Source organism: Brugia malayi, assembly GCF_000002995.4.
Source record: "Brugia malayi strain FR3 genome assembly, contig: Bm_038, whole genome shotgun sequence".
NCBI classification, from domain to species: domain Eukaryota; kingdom Metazoa; phylum Nematoda; class Chromadorea; order Rhabditida; family Onchocercidae; genus Brugia; species Brugia malayi.
The window spans coordinates 2066-22495 of record NW_025062312.1 but is presented as its reverse complement, the minus strand read 5'-3'; the positions used below and the strand labels follow the sequence as shown (position 1 = coordinate 22495).

The following is a 20430-nucleotide window of genomic DNA, read 5'->3' as shown; positions in this document are numbered from 1 at the left end:
AAAAGTTCGCGAGATTGTTTTGAGATATAAATTGGTACTTGAAAATGTAGATGGGAAGTTATAAATTTCTGTTACTGAATTAATGCCATTTCTACTTTTTTTACACTACATTAACAAGTAACAGCGACAACAATAAAAATAATAAATAGATAATAAATAATTGTCACGGATTTTAATATCGATATATCGAGAAGCACTAAATAAATGTTAATGATGCTTAATATAGCAATCCATTGATGTCTTTTACAATTTATCGTAATGATTTAACTGACCTTTGATTTTATATTAATTCACATACTATGAGCATCTATCTTGTGATGTCTATTGTAATTATAGTAGTTACACATCATGTTGTCTAGACAACCCATTGTACTTACCTTTGTGATATCCATTGTAAAACCTATTGTTAAAGTAACTCATTACTATGTCTAGACAATTTATCCTTTGTACGAAAATGTCTAATTATAAACCACTCCCACATCTTAACACATATAATGTAAGATATGATTGTTACAATGTATAAGGGTTGCCCTTGTTAAAAAATTTTAGTGTGTGTAATTTGTTGCCAAGAACCAGACGAGTTCAATTTCAATTGTCCTCTTTCAATGTATTGTCCTATTACTTGTGCTAATAAAGGAAATGTTATATTTCTGTTATTTTACGTATTTACATCTACATCCAGCAAATCTCTTTGCGATCAAAAGCCTCTCTCAATTAGTTATAAATTGCAAGTAGATTCTCAATAATAGCTTGCATGATAAGGATTTTTTCCACAATTACTCACTTTTTGATAGTGCAATTAAAAAGTCCTAAATATTGTATTATTATTACTTTTAGACAATGGGAATAGTGATAATGATTGTGTTAAATACTGAAAGTCTACCATTTCAAATAGTGCAGGTATTTTACATTGCTGTATTTGCTCGGTTCGTATATTATCTTTAAAACCTCGTTTATACTCGTTTTTACTACACTGAAAGTTTTAGAGATAAAATAACTAATATTTTCTCCCTTTTCATTTTTTTCTTACTGTATTTTATATATGGACTGACAATTTTCATGATGGTAAACATTCTTAAAATCAAATGAGTTATTAAATTTAAAAGGAAGAAACGGTTGAAGTAGCCTCTCTATCTGCGGTGGATACAACGTCAATCGAAAATACAGGAACACATAAGGTGATTTTTTAAAAAATTTTGAGATGAAACTGAAGTTTGAAAACCGTCATTTTTGAAAACAAATAGTAATAAAAAACAGTTGAATAAACTTTTGAAAGGCTGATGTTGCAATCGGGCCGCTCATTATTTTGAATGATAAATCTATTATCTCGTCAGATGAATTGTTCTATTGTGTTATCCCATCATTGTGATCACGAAGGTTCATAATATTATATTACAGGTCGCTTTATATACCTTCAACTTTTCTCTTTGTATGTAAATTTCCCTAAACATTTACAGTAAAATCTTTGTTGAACTTAACTGTTTAACATAAAGTTTAACATAAAAATAACATAAAGTATGCAAATAAAAGTGCCATCTGCTTTCGAAGTAATGCAGTGTCAGTTCAAATGGATTGGGTGCTGGCTGTTTTCATTTATCGAACTTTATCGATTGCTTCCATGAGCGATCAGTTACTTTTTGACATTTACCCAAGACTAGATAAAAGCAAAATTGGCATTATTTCAACCAAGTATATTTATTACTGAAATCAACAAATATGTACAAATACGTACAAAGTTCTTGATAAATATTTCATGAGCCTTAATTTGTGTGATAGATTTATTGCAGTAAAAGAATTTAACTTCAAGCTACAAAATGGATGGCACTATCAAAGGCAGATGCTGGATTAGAATCGATCCATATCATCGAACAGCCATGCTAGATGAGCATGGAGTATGTAGAAAAATTTGTAAGAAATCAAGTAAAGAACTGAAAATACTTGAATCTATATTCTGTAAAAAGAAAGCAGTGACACAGATTAAATACGATTTCTCGGTGAGTTTTTCACTGCATCCAAATTTCTTCCTTCATTTAGGTGAGAACTGCACCTGGAGCCTTTCTTTGTATCCGTTATTCTTTGATGGATGTAAACATTCTCAGAATTTTTCCCATCACTCTGTTATTCTTTATTCCTTCTAGTATTTTCATTTTATTATTTAGGAAGATTCACAGTGCATGATATTTTCTTTCATTTTCTTCTCACAGCATTTTTGAGCTTAATTTCTTCATTTCAAAAGTCGAAATATAAGTGTTGCTTCAGACTAGAAATTGTTCGCAAACATTCAGACAACATCAGCTGTGCCTTATTGAAAACATTAGCTACGATAATTCATCAGACGCTTTTTCCGTGCGACTTAAACTTTATCGATGTCGAGAAATGCAAACTATGTAAAAAGGAAAAAATACAATTGTGTTAACTTACCAATTTAACTTACAATTGGAGTGAAGTTCTTACAAAATTCTTACAAATTATAGCATTTTCACAAAAAGCAATTTTAAATTTGAATTAAAATTAGCATTAATTGTAAAAATGAATTAGATCTATGACTAATTAAAAATTTTACTATTTTCACAAGTGAGATTTTAATCAAAACTTAATTCTTAAAGTTTATTTAGTTATTTATGCTGATCAAATGACCACAATGTATGTGACCAGTATCTATGCAACGATTATAAATTAATCAATTAAGTTCAAAATATCCATTTTTTTTTTTTTTTTTAAGAATTGATATTTATAAATATTTTAACATTTAATTAAAATAAATTCTGACAATACATGTATTCATTTCGCAAAATTGTACAAATTTCCTATATTTTGATACTTAAAATAGAAATAAAAATTAATTCTAACTGTAAGAATGAATTAAAGCCGTCATTAATTAAAAATTTAATTAATTTTGCTAATAAAATATTGATTAAAACTTAATTTCTAAAGTTTATTTTATTATTTTTGCTGGTCAAATGACCATGGTGTGTGTGACCAGTATCCATGCAATGCATATAAATTAATCAATTAAGTTTAAAATATCTATTTGTTTTAAGGAATTGTAATTTTTCAATATTTTATCATTTAATTAAAATAAATTTTTGGTATTATTAGAATTTATTTTGTAGTTTAACATGCAAAATTCTAATAAATTATCGTTTTTTTCATAAAATTTAAATTTTAAATTTGAAATGAAAATTAATTTTAATTGTGAGAATGAATTAAAACCGTCACTAATTTAAAATTGAATTCGTTTTGCTAATCAAATATTGATTAAAACTTAATTATTAAACTTTATTTTAATATTTATGCTGGTCAAATTACCACAATGTATGCGACCAGTACCTATGCAATGCACATAAATTGATCAATTAAGCTCGAAATAATTTGATTCATTGCAAAAAAATTTAAATAGTTTTGCTAATCAAATATTGATTAAAACTTAATTTTGAATGATTATTTTATTATTTATGCTGACCAAATGACCAACCGTAAATGACCAGTGTCCATGAAATGAATAAAAATTAATCAATTAAGTTCAAATTGTCTAATTTTTTTTTATGAATTGAAATTTTTCAATATTTTGTCATTTAATTAAAATTACTTTTTGATATTGCTAGAATTTATTTTGTAGATTAATATGCAAAATTCTAATAAATTAATGAATTTTCACAAAATCTAAATTTCATATTTGAAACAAAAATTTATTATAATTGTGAGAATGAATTAAAACCGTCACTAATTTAAAATTGAATTCGTTTTGCTAATCAAATATTGATTAAAACTTAATTATAAAAGTTTATTTAAATATTTATGCTGGTCAAATGACCACAATGTATGCGACCAGTACCTATGCAATGCACACAAATTAATCAATTAAGTTCAAAATAACCATTTTTTTTTAATGAACTGATATTTTTCAATATTCTAACATTTTTTTTAAAACTAGTTTTTGATATTTACTACCATTTTTTTTTTTTTTTTGTAGATTAATATACAAAATTCTAGTAAATTAATGAATTTTCAGAAAATTTGATATTTAAATTTGAAATAAAAATTAATTTTAGCTGCAGAAATGAATTAAATATAGGACAAATTAAAAATTTTATTAATTTCACTTGTCAAATATTTATAAAAATCTCAATTATCAATGTTTATTTCATTATTTATGCTGGTCAAATGACCACAATGTACGTGACCAGTACCCATGCAATGCATAAAAATTATTCAATTAAGCTGAAAGCAAATATCTTTTTGAATGAATTACTATTTTTTAATAGTTTTGATTTCAATTAAAATAAAATTTGATGATAGTAGGACTTTTTTCCTAGTTCAATATGCAAAAACTCTTACAAATTGTGGGATTTTCATTGAAATAAAACTTAGTTTCAATTGTAAGAAATGATTTAAAACCGTGATAAATTAAAAATTTAATTAATTTTGCTACCGAAATATTGTTCAAAACCAAATTATTGATGTCTATTTTATTATTTATGACGTCAAATGACCACAATGTATGTGACCAGTTCCCGCACTATGCATATAAAATATTAAATTAGTTTCTAATTTTCTATTTTTTTAATATGAATTGCTATTTTTTTAATAGTTTTTACACTTAATTAAATTAAAATTTGACAGTCAATCTTACTTTTCTTGCTTTACATATTTTTGCAACGTTTTGAATTGCAGAAAATTGTGGCACACCTACACACACTACTTTGGTTGTGCAAGTTGATCTAGGTTCTATTCTAATCTTCATTGCATCAACACCTGCATCAACATTAATTACGTCAATCTCTTCTCTGACCATAGTTTCACATCTTTCTATATCATCTTTTTTACCAGTACCAACTGCAGCGGCAACTCTGAGCCGCCCTTAAGCATCATTACATGAATTAGCGTATCTATTGTATTTCTTAATATCTTTAACTGTGATCAAATCTATAGAGTAGGTGTTTTCATCTATGACCAAAAGCTTTTCTATTCTATTCTATTCTCATGCAATAGTTTCATTGCTGAAGCGCTCCCGTATTGTAACTAACTTCTCTTTTGTCATTACCTCGGGGACTTTTATACTTTTTTCTGATTTTTTTAACCATCAATAAACCTTATATCTCTGTTACTTAAAACTCTGACTAACTTGCATTGATCAATTACAGGAATACCAGAAGCTTTTTCAATAATGAAATTGCTTCTGCAACTGTTTTATCAGGGGAACAACACAGTCTGAAGTAGAGGAGTCAATAGTCAATTGCTTATGTAATCCACTGACTTTTTTTGCTGCTTTCTTTTTGTACTCATGTATGAGAGACACATTGCTTTGGTCGGTGTGGCTCAGTCGGTAGAGCATCAGCTTGTGGTATTGAGTGCGGCTAGTTCGGCTCCGCTCACTCTCTCCAGGAAGATCGTTACCTGCCTTATGATGAGTACTAAATTAGTGTGCAATTACACAGCCAGCAAAGGCTCCTTGAATAATCCGAGTGGGTGTGGCTCAGTTGGTAGGGCATTAGCTTGTGGCATTGAGTGCGGCTAGCTCGGCTCTGCTCGCTGCCCTCACTTAAAATCTCCTCTGCATTATTATGAGTCTTTAATCAGCCAGCAAAAACTCACTCCCCAAACCATCTAAGTGGGTATGTGCGCCTAGTTCGGTTCTGGTCGCTCTCCCAAATGAAATCTCCCTTGCAAAATGATGAGTAGTCCTAAACACAGCAAAAACTCTCTAAATCATCTGAAAATTCCAATAAACGATTGTCAGACATGTTATGTTCAACCTACTGTCTTCATCAGATGTACCTCAACTTCTTGACTAAATTTAACGAAGTTGGTAAGGAATATAGCATTATCGTCAATAAACGCATAGGGCAGTTTATATATCTATTGTCTCTTTATTTAAAAGAAGCTTTTTTTGCCATCTTCATCTTCTATACCAAGCTTTTAGTTATTTTGTATATTTAATGCTCAGAAGTAAAATCTATTACTCCTTTAGAATCTAATTCTTCTTTTTGCTTTCGGATAACTGATAGAATATTAAATCTTCAGTAAAGTCAGAAGCAGACGATACACCAATTAGTTTTGCAATTCTTTCTGAAAGTTGGAGAGCAGTGAGCAACATCAGGCGCCGTCTCATGCTTGAACCTATAATTATTTGCTTGCCGTTACGAGTTACTCTAACACAATTTTTTTGCCAATCACTCATCGTGTAATCAGTGTAATCAGCACCTGAATAACCAATAACCATGACCAAAGTAATCAAATAACACAAATGCTATATGAGTTACTTGACAAAATTTTTAAATAGCAGCTGTTCTAGTTCCGTTCATATTGAATGAAAATCCACCGAAAAGACTATGGAAGCTTTTTTTTTTTTTTTTCCTTTGTAGCACGCAATGTGCTATGCTATGTACTTACTGTCTTCATCAAGCAAAGTAATGCTGTAATCCATGTTATTTTGGTATAGCAACCTGACCATCACTTAGTTGACATTCAAGTAACCGATTAGATCTGCAATTTCCTGCGGATTGGAAATACCTACAAATGTCATATGCATACCTTTTATATAGGCTTTTGAACTCTTTGAGAAGGCAAATAATTCTTCATATCTCTCTCCACTTTTGATTCTTTTCAAGCATTGCTTTTGAGTAATAATCTACCACTGATATTGAGTAATAATCTACCACTGCTATCCATTTTTTTTTTAATGAATTGATATTTTTCAATATTTTAACATTTATTTAAAATTAGTTTTTGATATTGCTGGGATTTATTTTGTAGATTAATATGCAAAATTCTAGTAAATTAATGAATTTTCATAAAATTTAAATTTGAAATAAAAATCAATTATAATTTTAAAAATGAATTAAAACCGTCAAAAAATAAAAATTGAAATAGTTTTGCTAATCAAATATTGATTAAAACTTAACTATTAAAGTTTATTTTAATATTTATGCTGGTCAAATGACCACGATGTTGTGACCAGTATCTATGCAACGCTTATAAATTAATCAATTAAGTTCAAATTATCTAATTTTTTTTATGAATTGATATTTTTCAATATTCTAACATTTAATTAAATTAATTTTTGACAATTCCAGCATTTATTTTATAGTATAATACGCAAAGCACTAATAAATTATTGAGTTATCATAAAATTTGATATTTAAATTTGAAATAAAAATTAATTTGAATTGTAAGAATGAGTTAAAACCGTGATAAATTAAAAATTTAATCAATTCCGCTAGTCAAATATTGATTAAAACTTAATTTTTAAAGTTTATTTAGTTATTTATGCTGATCAAATGAACAACCGTAGATGACCAGCACCTGTGCAATGCATACAAATTAATCAATTAAGTACAAAATATCTATTTTTTTAGTGATTTGATATTTTTTAATATTTTAACAATTATTTAAAATTAGTTTTTGATATTTACTACAATTTATTTTGTAGATTAATATGCAAAATTCTAGTAAATTAATGAATTTTCATAAAATTTGACACTTAAATTTGAAATAAAAATTAACTTCAATTATAAGAATGAATTAAAACCGTGATAAATTAAAAATTAAATCAATTCCGCTAGTCGAATATTGATTGAAACTTAATTTCTAAAGTTTATTTAGTTATTTATGCTGATCAAATGAGCAACCGTAGATGACCAGTACCTGTGCAATGCATATAAATTGATCAATTATGCTCGAAATATCTAACTTTTTTTAATGAATATATATTTTTTTAACAGTTTTAACATTTAATTGAAGTAAAATTTGATATTGCTAGAAATTATTTCGTAGTCTATTATACAAAAAAGGCTTTGATTCATTGCAAATCATAAAATTTTCATAAAATTCGATCTTAAAATTTCAAACAAACAAAAACTAATTTTAGCTGCAGAAATGAATTAAATCTACGACAAATTAAAAATCTTAATAATTTCACCTCTCAAATATCAAATAAAAACTTAGTTATTAAAGTTTATTTTCTTATTACGTATGCAACGCATAAAATTAATCAACTGAGTTCAAAATAACTAATTTTTTTTAAAGGAATTGATATTTTTTAATAGTTTTAACATTTAATTAAAATAAAATTGATAAAAACTAGAGATTTTTTCTCCCTTTAATATACAAAAGCTCTTGCAAATTATAAAATTTTCACCAAAATCAATTTTTAGATTTGAAATAATGCTTAAGCCTAAGCCTAAGTATACCCTAAGCCTAAGCCTAAGCATTATTTCATTATTTAAGATGTCAAATGATAACAATGTATGTGGCCAGTTCCCGCACTATGCGTATATAATAATCATTTTTTTTTTTTTTTATTAAATGATATTTTTTAATAGTTTTAACATCCTTTGAAATTAAATTTTGATAATAGTAGAACTTCTTACCTAGTTTTATATGCAAATACCCGTATAAATTATGGGATTTTTGTAAATGTATTATTTAAATTTGAAATATAAATTAATTTTAATTGTAAGAATGAATTAAAATCGTGAAAAATTAAAAATTTAATTAATTTTGCTTCTAAAATATCATTCAGAACTCAATTTCTAAACTTGATTTTATTATTTTTGCTGGTCAAATGACCACAATGTATGTGACCATGAAATGAATAAAAAATAATCAATTAATTTCAAATTATCTAATTTTTTTTTTTTTTAAGAATTGATATTTATAAATATTTTAACATTTAATTAAAATAATATCTGACAATACATGTATTCATTTCGCAAAATTGTACAAATTTCCTATATTTTGATACTTAAAATAGAAATAAAAATTAATTCTAACTGTAAGAATGAATTAAAGCCGTCATTAATTAAAAATTTAATTAATTTTGCTAATAAAAAATTGATTAAAGCTTAATTATTAAAGTTTATTTTATTATTTATGTTGCCAATTGACCACACCATAAATGACCAGTACCCATGCAACGCTTATAAATTAATCAATCAAGTTCAAATTATCTAATTTTTTTAATGATTTGATTTTTTTTTAATATTTTAACATTTAAATAAAATGAGTTTTTGATATTGCTAGAATTTATTTTATAGTTTAATATACAAAACTCTGACAAATTATTGAATTTTCATAAAATTTGATATTTAAATTTGAAATAAAAATTAATTTCAATTGTAAGAATGAAATAAACCCATGACAAATAAAGATTTTAATTAATTTTGCTAATAAAATATCGATTAAAAGCTAATTATTAAAGTTTATTTTATTATTAATGTTGGTTAAATGACGACACCGTAAATAACCAGTACTATGGAACGCTTATAAATTAATCAACTAAGCTCAAATTATCTATTTTTTTTTTAAAGAATTGATATTTATAATATTTTAGCATTTAATTAAAATGATTTTTTGATATTGCTAGAATTTTTTTATAGTTTAATATGCAAAACCTTAACAAATTATTGAATTTTCATAAAATTTGGTATTTAGATTTGAAATAAAAATTAATTTTAACTGTAAGAATGAATTAGAACAGTGGCAAGTTAAAAATTTAAATAATTTTGCAATAATTTAAATAACTAAAAATTAATTATAATTGTATGAATGAATTAAAACCGTGACAAATTAAAAATTTAATTAGTTTTGCTAATCAAATATTGATTAAAACTTAATTATAAAAGTTTATTTAAATATTTATGCTGGTCAAATGACCACTATGTATGCGACCAGTACCTGTGCAATGAACACAAATTTAATCAATTGACTTCAAAATAACTAATTTAATGAAATATATATTTAGCAGTTTTACATTTAATTAATGTAAAATTTGATATTACTAGGAATTATAGAAAAAAGTCTAATATACAAAAAAGGTTTTGATTCATTGCAAATCATTAAACTTTCATAAAATTCTATCTTAAGATTTCAAACAAAAATTAATTTTAGCTGCAAAATGAATTAAATCTACGACAAATTAAAAATCGTATTAATTTTGTTCTCAAATATTAAAAAAGCTTAGTTATTGAAATTTATGTTGTCAATTGACCACACCGTAACTGACCGTTACCCATGCAATGCATAAATTTAATCAATTCACTTCAAAATAAGTAATTTTTTTAATGAATTGATAATTTTTTAATAGTTTTAACATTTTAATTAAAATCAAAATTGATAGGAGTAGAAATTATTTCCCGTTTAATATACAAAAACTCTTGGAAATTATAAAATTTTCACCAAAATCAATTTTAGATTTGAAATAATGCTTAAGCCTAAGCCTAAATATACCCTAAGCCTAAGCATTATTTTATTATTTAAAATGTCAAATGACCACAATGTATGTGACCAGTTCCCGCATATAATAATCAATTTTTTTTTTATTAAATGATATTTTTTAATAGTTTTAACATCCTCTGAAATTAAATTTTGATAATAGTAGAACTTCTTACCTAGTTTTATATGCAAATACCCGTATAAATTATGGGATTTTTGTAAATGTATTATTTAAATTTGAAATATAAATTAATTTAATTGTAAGAATGAATTAAAATCGTGAAAAATAAAAATTAATTAATTTTGCTAATAAAATTTGATCAAAACTTAATTTTTAAAGTTTATTTTATTATTTTTGCTGGTCAAATGACCACGATGTATGTGACCAGTACCTATGCAACGCATAAAATTCAATCAATGAAGTACAAAATATCCATTTTTTTTAATGTTTTGATATTTTTAATATTTTAATATTTAATTAAGATTAAATTTGATAATAGCAGGTTTTTTCCCAATTTATTATGCAAAAATTCTTACAAATAATAGGATTTTACAAAAATCAATTTTAAATTTGAAATAAAAATTAGCATTAATTGTAAAAATGAGTTAGGTCTATGACTAATTAAAAATTTTATTATTTTCACAACTGAAATTTTAATCAGAAATTAAAAATTAAAATTTATTTAATTGTTTTTGACCAGTATCTATGCAACGCTTATAAATTAATCAATTAAGTTCAAAATATCTATTTTTTTTGAAAGAATTGATATTTTTAAATATTTTAGCACTTAATTAAAATAAATTTTTGACATTACTGGAATTTATTTTATAATTTATTATACAAAACCTTAAAAAAATATTGAATTTTGTTAAATTTTGATATTTAAATTTGGAATAAAAATTAATTTTAATTGTAAGAATGAATTAAAACCGTCACAAATTGAAAATTCAATTAATTTTGCTAATCAAATATGGGTTAAAACTTAATTATTAAAGATTATTTATATTATTCATGCTGATCAATTGACCAATTGTAAATGCAAGTACCAATGCAATGCATAAAATTTAATCAATTAAGCTCAAAATATCTAATTTTCTTTACGAATTGATATTTTTTAATAGTTTTAACATTTTAATTAAATTGAAATTTGACAACACCGGCATTTATTTCATAGTTTAATATGCAAAAACTTTTACAAATTGCACAATTTTCTTAAATTATGGTATTTAAATTTGGAAAATAAATTAATTACAATTGTAAGAATGAAATAAAACAGTGACAAACAAAGAATTTAATTAATTTTGCTAATAAAATATTGATTAAAAGTTATTTTTTAAAGTTTTTTTTTAATATTTTATGCTGACCAATTGACCACACCGTGATTAACCAGTACCTATGCAACGCTTATAAATTAATCAATCAAGTTCAAATTATCTAATTTTTTTAATGATTTGATTTTTTTTTAATATTTTAACATTTAAATAAAATGAGTTTTGATATTGCTAGAATTTATTTTATAGTTTAATATACAAAACTCTGACAAATTATTGAATTTCATAAAATTTGATATTTAAATTTGAAATAAAAATTAATTTCAATTGTAAGAATGAATTAGAACAGTGGCAAATTAAAAATTTAATTAATTTTCCTCCTAAAATATCATTCAGAACTCAATTTCTAACTTGATTTTATTATTTTTGCTGTTCAAATGATCACAATGTATGCGATCAGTACCTATGCAATGCACACAAATTAATCAATTAAGTTCAAAATATCCATTTTTTTTAATTAATTGATAATTTTCGATATTTTAACATTTAATTAAAATCAAAATTGATAAAACTAGAAGTTATTTCCACGTTTAATATACAATAACTCTTGCAAATTATAAAATTTTCACCAAAATTGATTTTTAGATTTGAAATAATGCTTAAGCCTAAGCCTAAGTACACCCTAAGCCTAAGCCTAAGCATTTTTTTATTATTTAAAATGTCAAATGACCGCGATGTATGTGACCAGTACTATTCAACGCTTATAAATTAATTAAGTTCAAAATATCTATTTTTTAATGTTTTGATATTTCTTAATTTTTAACATTTAATTAAGATTAAATTTGATAATAGTAGGTTTATTTTCCAGTTTATTATGCAAAATTCTTACAAATTATAGGATTTTCATAAAAATCAATTTTAAATTTAAATTAAAAATTAGCATTAATTGTAAAATGAATTAGATCTATGACTAATTAAAAATTTTATTATTTTCGCGAGTGAAATTTAATCAAAACTCAATTCTTAAAGTTTATATAATTATTTATGCTGATCAAATGACCACGATGTATGTGACCAGTACCTATGCAATGCACACAAATTAATCAATTAAGTTCAAAATATCCATTTTTTTTAATTAATTGATAATTTTCGATATTTTAACATTTAATTAAAATCAAAATTGATAAAACTAGAAGTTATTTCCACGTTTAATATACAATAACTCTTGCAAATTATAAAATTTTCACCAAAATTGATTTTTAGATTTGAAATAATGCTTAAGCCTAAGCCTAAGTACACCCTAAGCCTAAGCCTAAGCATTTTTTTATTATTTAAAATGTCAAATGACCGCGATGTATGTGACCAGTACTATTCAACGCTTATAAATTAATTAAGTTCAAAATATCTATTTTTTAATGTTTTGATATTTCTAATTTTTTAACATTTAATTAAGATTAAATTTGATAATAGTAGGTTTATTTCCAGTTTATTATGCAAAAATTCTTACAAATTATAGGATTTTCATAAAAATCAATTTAAATTTAAATTAAAAATTAGCATTAATTGTAAAAATGAATTAGATCTATGACTAATTAAAAATTTTATTATTTTCGCGAGTGAAATTTTAATCAAAACTCAATTCTTAAAGTTTATATAATTATTTATGCTGATCAAATGACCACGATGTATGTGACCAGTACCTATGCAATGCACACAAATTAATCAATTTAGTTCAAAATATCCATTTTTTTTTTTTAAGAATTGATATTTATAAATATTTGAACATTTAATTAAAATAATATCTGACAATACATGTATTCATTTCGCAAAATTGTACAAATTTCCTATATTTTGATACTTAAAATAGAAATAAAAATTAATTCTAACTGTAAGAATGAATTAAAGCCGTCATTAATTAAAAATTTAATTAATTTTGCTAATAAAAAATTGATTAAAGCTTAATTATTAAAGTTTATTTTATTATTTATGTTGCCAATTGACCACACCATAAATGACCAGTACCCATGCAACGCTTATAAATTAATCAATCAAGTTCAAATTATCTAATTTTTTAATGATTTGATTTTTTTTTAATATTTTAACATTTAAATAAAATGAGTTTTGATATTGCTAGAATTTATTTTATAGTTTAATATACAAAACTCTGACAAATTATTGAATTTTCATAAAATTTGATATTTAAATTTGAAATAAAATTAATTTCAATTGTAAGAATGAATTAGAACAGTGGCAAATTAAAATTTAATTAATTTTCCTCCTAAAATATCATTCAGAACTCAATTTCTAAACTTGATTTTATTATTTTTGCTGTTCAAATGATCACAATGTATGTGACCAGTACCTATGCAATGCACACAAATTAATCAATTTAGTTCAAAATATCCATTTTTTTTTTTTTAAGAATTGATATTTATAAATATTTGAACATTTAATTAAAATAATATCTGACAATACATGTATTCATTTCGCAAAATTGTACAAATTTCCTATATTTTGATACTTAAAATAGAAATAAAAATTAATTCTAACTGTAAGAATGAATTAAAGCCGTCATTAATTAAAAATTTAATTAATTTTGCTAATAAAAAATTGATTAAAGCTTAATTATTAAAGTTATTTTATTATTTATGTTGCCAATTGACCACACCATAAATGACCAGTACCCATGCAACGCTTATAAATTAATCAATCAAGTTCAAATTATCTAATTTTTTTAATGATTTGATTTTTTTTTTAATATTTTAACATTTAAATAAAATGAGTTTTTGATATTGCTAGAATTTATTTTATAGTTTAATATACAAAACTCTGACAAATTATTGAATTTTCAAAAAATGTGATATTTAAATTTGAAATAAAAATTAATTTCAATTGTAAGAATTAATTAGAACAGTGGCAAATTAAAAGTTTAATTAATTTTGCTCCTAAAATATCATTCAGAACTCAATTTCTAAACTTGATTTTATTATTTTTGCTGCTCAAATGACCACAATGTATGTAACCAGTATCCATGAAATGAATGTATGCGACCAGTACCTGTGCAATGAACACAAATTTAATCAATTGACTTCAAAATAACTAATTTAATGAAATATATATTTTAGCAGTTTTACATTTAATTAATGTAAAATTTGATATTACTAGGAATTATAGAAAAAAAGTCTAATATACAAAAAGGTTTTGATTCATTGCAAATCATTAAACTTTCATAAAATTCTATCTTAAGATTTCAAACAAAAATTAATTTTAGCTGCAAAAATGAATTAAATCTACGACAAATTAAAAATCGTATTAATTTTGTTTCTCAAATATTAAAAAAGCTTAGTTATTGAAATTTATGTTGTCAATTGACCACACCGTAACTGACCGTTACCCATGCAATGCATAAATTTAATCAATTCACTTCAAAATAAGTAATTTTTTTTAATGAATTGATAATTTTTTAATAGTTTAACATTTTAATTAAAATCAAAATTGATAGGAGTAGAAATTATTTCCCCGTTTAATATACAAAAACTCTTGGAAATTATAAAATTTTCACCAAAATCAATTTTAGATTTGAAATAATGCTTAAGCCTAAGCCTAAATATACCCTAAGCCTAAGCCTAAGCATTATTTTATTATTTAAAATGTCAAATGACCACAATGTATGTGACCAGTTCCCGCATATAATAATCAATTTTTTTTTATTAAATGATATTTTTAATAGTTTTAACATCCTCTGAAATTAAATTTGATAATAGTAGAACTTCTTACCTAGTTTTATATGCAAATACCCGTATAAATTATGGGATTTTTGTAAATGTATTATTTAAATTTGAAATATAAATTAATTTTAATTGTAAGAATGAATTAAAATCGTGAAAAATTAAAAATTTAATTATTTTGCTAATAAAATTTTGATCAAAACTTAATTTTTAAAGTTTATTTTATTATTTTTGCTGGTCAAATGACCACGATGTATGTGACCAGTACCTACGCAACGCATAAAATTCAATCATTAAGTACAAAATATCCATTTTTTTTTAATGTTTTAATATTAATATTTAATTAAGATTAAATTTGATAATAGCAGGGTTTTTTTTCCAATTTATTATGCAAAAATTCTTACAAATTATAGCATTTTCGCATAAAGCAATTTTAAATTTGAATGAAAAATTAGCATTAATTGTAAAAATTAATTAGATCTATGACTAATTAAAATTTTACTATTTTCACAAGTGAAATTTTAATCAAAACTTAATTCTTAAAGTTTATTTAGTTATTTATGCTGATCAAATGACCACGATGTATGTGACCAGTATCTATGCAACGCTTATAAATTAATCAAATAAGTTCGAAATATATATTTGTTTTAAGAATTGAAATTTTTCAATATTTTGCCATTTAATTAAATTAAATTTTGACAATTCCGGCATTTATTTCATCATGATTAATTGAAAGTTTTATTAATTTTGCTGATGAATTTATGCGCAATAATTAATTTTGCTAATAAAATTTTGATCAAAACTTAATTTTTAAAGTTTATTTTATTATTTTTGCTGGTCAAATGACCACGATGTATGTGACCAGTACCTACGCAACGCATAAAATTCAATCAATTAAGTACAAAATATCCAACTTTTTTTTAATGTTTTAATATTTTTAATATTTTAATATTTAATTAAGATTAAATTAGATAATAGCAGGGTTTTTTCCCAATTTATTATGCAAAAAATCTTACAAATTATAGCATTTTCGCATAAAGCAATTTTAAATTTGAATGAAAAATTAGCATTAATTGTAAAAATTAATTAGATCTATGACTAATTAAAAATTTTACTATTTTCACAAGTGAAATTTTAATCAAAACTTAATTCTTAAAGTTTAATATTTTGTTCGAAATAAAAAAAAATTTTAATTAAAAATATTAAAAAATTTTTATTGTAAAAATTATTAATTGTAAAAATGAATTAGATCTATGACTAATTAAAAATTTACTATTTTCACAAGTGAGATTTTAATCAAAACTTAATTCTTAAAGTTTATTTAGTTATTTATGCTGATCAAATGACCACAATGTATGTGACCAGTATCTATGCAACGATTATAAATTAATCAATTAAGTTCAAAATATCCATTTTTTTTTTTTTTTTTAAGAATTGATATTTATAAATATTTTAACATTTAATTAAAATAAATTCTGACAATACATGTATTCATTTCGCAAATTGTACAAATTTCCTATATTTTGATACTTAAAATAGAAATAAAAATTAATTCTAACTGTAAGAATGAATTAAAGCCGTCATTAATTAAAAATTTAATTAATTTTGCTAATAAAATATTGATTAAAACTTAATTTCTAAAGTTTATTTTATTATTTTTGCTGGTCAAATGACCATGGTGTGTGTGACCAGTATCCATGCAATGCATATAAATTAATCAATTAAGTTTAAAATATCTATTTGTTTTAAGGAATTGTAATTTTTCAATATTTTATCATTTAATTAAAATAAATTTTTGGTATTATTAGAATTTATTTTGTAGTTTAACATGCAAAATTCTAATAAATTATCGTTTTTTCATAAAATTTAAATTTTAAATTTGAAATAAAAATTAATTTTAATTGTGAGAATGAATTAAAACCGTCACTAATTTAAAATTGAATTCGTTTTGCTAATCAAATATTGATTAAAACTTAATTATTAAACTTTATTTTAATATTTATGCTGGTCAAATTACCACAATGTATGCGACCAGTACCTATGCAATGCACATAAATTGATCAATTAAGCTCGAAATAATTTGATTCATTGCAAAAAAATTTAAATAGTTTTGCTAATCAAATATTGATTAAAACTTAATTTTGAATGATTATTTTATTATTTATGCTGACCAAATGACCAACCGTAAATGACCAGTGTCCATGAAATGAATAAAAATTAATCAATTAAGTTCAAATTGTCTAATTTTTTTTTATGAATTGAAATTTTTCAATATTTTGTCATTTAATTAAAATTACTTTTTGATATTGCTAGAATTTATTTTGTAGATTAATATGCAAAATTCTAATAAATTAATGAATTTTCACAAAATCTAAATTTCATATTTGAAACAAAAATTTATTATAATTGTGAGAATGAATTAAAACCGTCACTAATTTAAAATTGAATTCGTTTTGCTAATCAAATATTGATTAAAACTTAATTATAAAAGTTTATTTAAATATTTATGCTGGTCAAATGACCACAATGTATGCGACCAGTACCTATGCAATGCACACAAATTAATCAATTAAGTTCAAAATAACCATTTTTTTTTAATGAACTGATATTTTTCAATATTCTAACATTTTTTTTAAAACTAGTTTTTGATATTTACTACCATTTTTTTTTTTTTTTGTAGATTAATATACAAAATTCTAGTAAATTAATGAATTTTCAGAAAATTTGATATTTAAATTTGAAATAAAAATAATTTTAGCTGCAGAAATGAATTAAATATAGGACAAATTAAAAATTTTATTAATTTCACTTGTCAAATATTTATAAAAATCTCAATTATCAATGTTTATTTCATTATTTATGCTGGTCAAATGACCACAATGTACGTGACCAGTACCCATGCAATGCATAAAAATTATTCAATTAAGCTGAAAGCAAATATCTTTTTGAATGAATTACTATTTTTTAATAGTTTTGATTTCAATTAAAATAAAATTTGATGATAGTAGGACTTTTTTCCTAGTTCAATATGCAAAAACTCTTACAAATTGTGGGATTTTCATTGAAATAAAACTTAGTTTCAATTGTAAGAAATGATTTAAAACCGTGATAAATTAAAAATTTAATTAATTTGCTACCGAAATATTGTTCAAAACCAAATTATTGATGTCTATTTTATTATTTATGACGTCAAATGACCACAATGTATGTGACCAGTTCCCGCACTATGCATATAAAATATTAAATTAGTTTCTAATTTTCTATTTTTTTAATATGAATTGCTATTTTTTAATAGTTTTTACACTTAATTAAATTAAAATTTGACAGTCAATCTTACTTTTCTTGCTTTACATATTTTTGCAACGTTTTGAATTGCAGAAAATTGTGGCACACCTACACACACTACTTTGGTTGTGCAAGTTGATCTAGGTTCTATTCTAATCTTCATTGCATCAACACCTGCATCAACATTAATTACGTCAATCTCTTCTCTGACCATAGTTTCACATCTTTCTATATCATCTTTTTACCAGTACCAACTGCAGCGGCAACTCTGAGCCGCCCTTAAGCATCATTACATGAATTAGCGTATCTATTGTATTTCTTAATATCTTTAACTGTGATCAAATCTATAGAGTAGGTGTTTTCATCTATGACCAAAAGCTTTTCTATTCTATTCTATTCTCATGCAATAGTTTCATTGCTGAAGCGCTCCCGTATTGTAACTAACTTCTCTTTTGTCATTACCTCGGGACTTTTATACTTTTTTCTGATTTTTTTAACCATCAATAAACCTTATATCTCTGTTACTTAAAACTCTGACTAACTTGCATTGATCAATTACAGGAATACCAGAAGCTTTTTCAATAATGAAATTGCTTCTGCAACTGTTTTATCAGGGGAACAACACAGTCTGAAGTAGAGGAGTCAATAGTCAATTGCTTATGTAATCCACTGACTTTTTTTGCTGCTTTCTTTTTGTACTCATGTATGAGAGACACATTGCTTTGGTCGGTGTGGCTCAGTCGGTAGAGCATCAGCTTGTGGTATTGAGTGCGGCTAGTTCGGCTCCGCTCACTCTCTCCAGGAAGATCGTTACCTGCCTTATGATGAGTACTAAATTAGTGTGCAATTACACAGCCAGCAAAGGCTCCTTGAATAATCCGAGTGGTGTGGCTCAGTTGGTAGGGCATTAGCTTGTGGCATTGAGTGCGGCTAGCTCGGCTCTGCTCGCTGCCCTCACTTAAAATCTCCTCTGCATTATTATGAGTCTTTAATCAGCCAGCAAAAACTCACTCCCCAAACCATCTAAGTGGGTATGTGCGCCTAGTTCGGTTCTGGTCGCTCTCCCAAATGAAATCTCCCTTGCAAAATGATGAGTAGTCCTAAACACAGCAAAAACTCTCTAAATCATCTGAAAATTCCAATAAACGATTGTCAGACATGTTATGTTCAACCTACTGTCTTCATCAGATGTACCTCAACTTCTTGACTAAATTTAACGAAGTTGGTAAGGAATATAGCATTATCGTCAATAAACGCATAGGGCAGTTTATATATCTATTGTCTCTTTATTTAAAAGAAGCTTTTTTGCCATCTTCATCTTCTATACCAAGCTTTTAGTTATTTTGTATATTTAATGCTCAGAAGTAAAATCTATTACTCCTTTAGAATCTAATTCTTCTTTTTGCTTTCGGATAACTGATAGAATATTAAATCTTCAGTAAAGTCAGAAGCAGACGATACACCAATTAGTTTTGCAATTCTTTCTGAAAGTTGGAGAGCAGTGAGCAACATCAGGCGCCGTCTCATGCTTGAACCTATAATTATTTGCTTGCCGTTACGAGTTACTCTAACACAATTTTTTTGCCAATCACTCATCGTGTAATCAGTGTAATCAGCACCTGAATAACCAATAACCATGACCAAAGTAATCAAATAACACAAATGCTATATGAGTTACTTGACAAAATTTTAAATAGCAGCTGTTCTAGTTCCGTTCATATTGAATGAAAATCCACCGAAAAGACTATGGAAGCTTTTTTTTTTTTTTTCCTTTGTAGCACGCAATGTGCTATGCTATGTACTTACTGTCTTCATCAAGCAAAGTAATGCTGTAATCCATGTTATTTTGGTATAGCAACCTGACCATCACTTAGTTGACATTCAAGTAACCGATTAGATCTGCAATTTCCTGCGGATTGGAAATACCTAC

General features: G+C 24.6%; 2 pseudogenes across 2 annotated transcripts; both read right to left on the bottom strand.

Annotated features, from left to right (window-relative positions):
- Positions 1-5168: 5168 nt before the first annotated feature.
- Bm18408 lies at positions 5169-5225 on the bottom strand (annotated as a pseudogene). Its single transcript has one exon. A coding segment is annotated over exon 1 (57 nt).
- Positions 5226-18737: 13512 nt separating this feature from the next.
- On the bottom strand, positions 18738-19142 carry Bm18406 (annotated as a pseudogene). Its single transcript has one exon. A coding segment is annotated over exon 1 (405 nt).
- Between the last annotated feature and the right edge of the window lie 1288 nt (positions 19143-20430).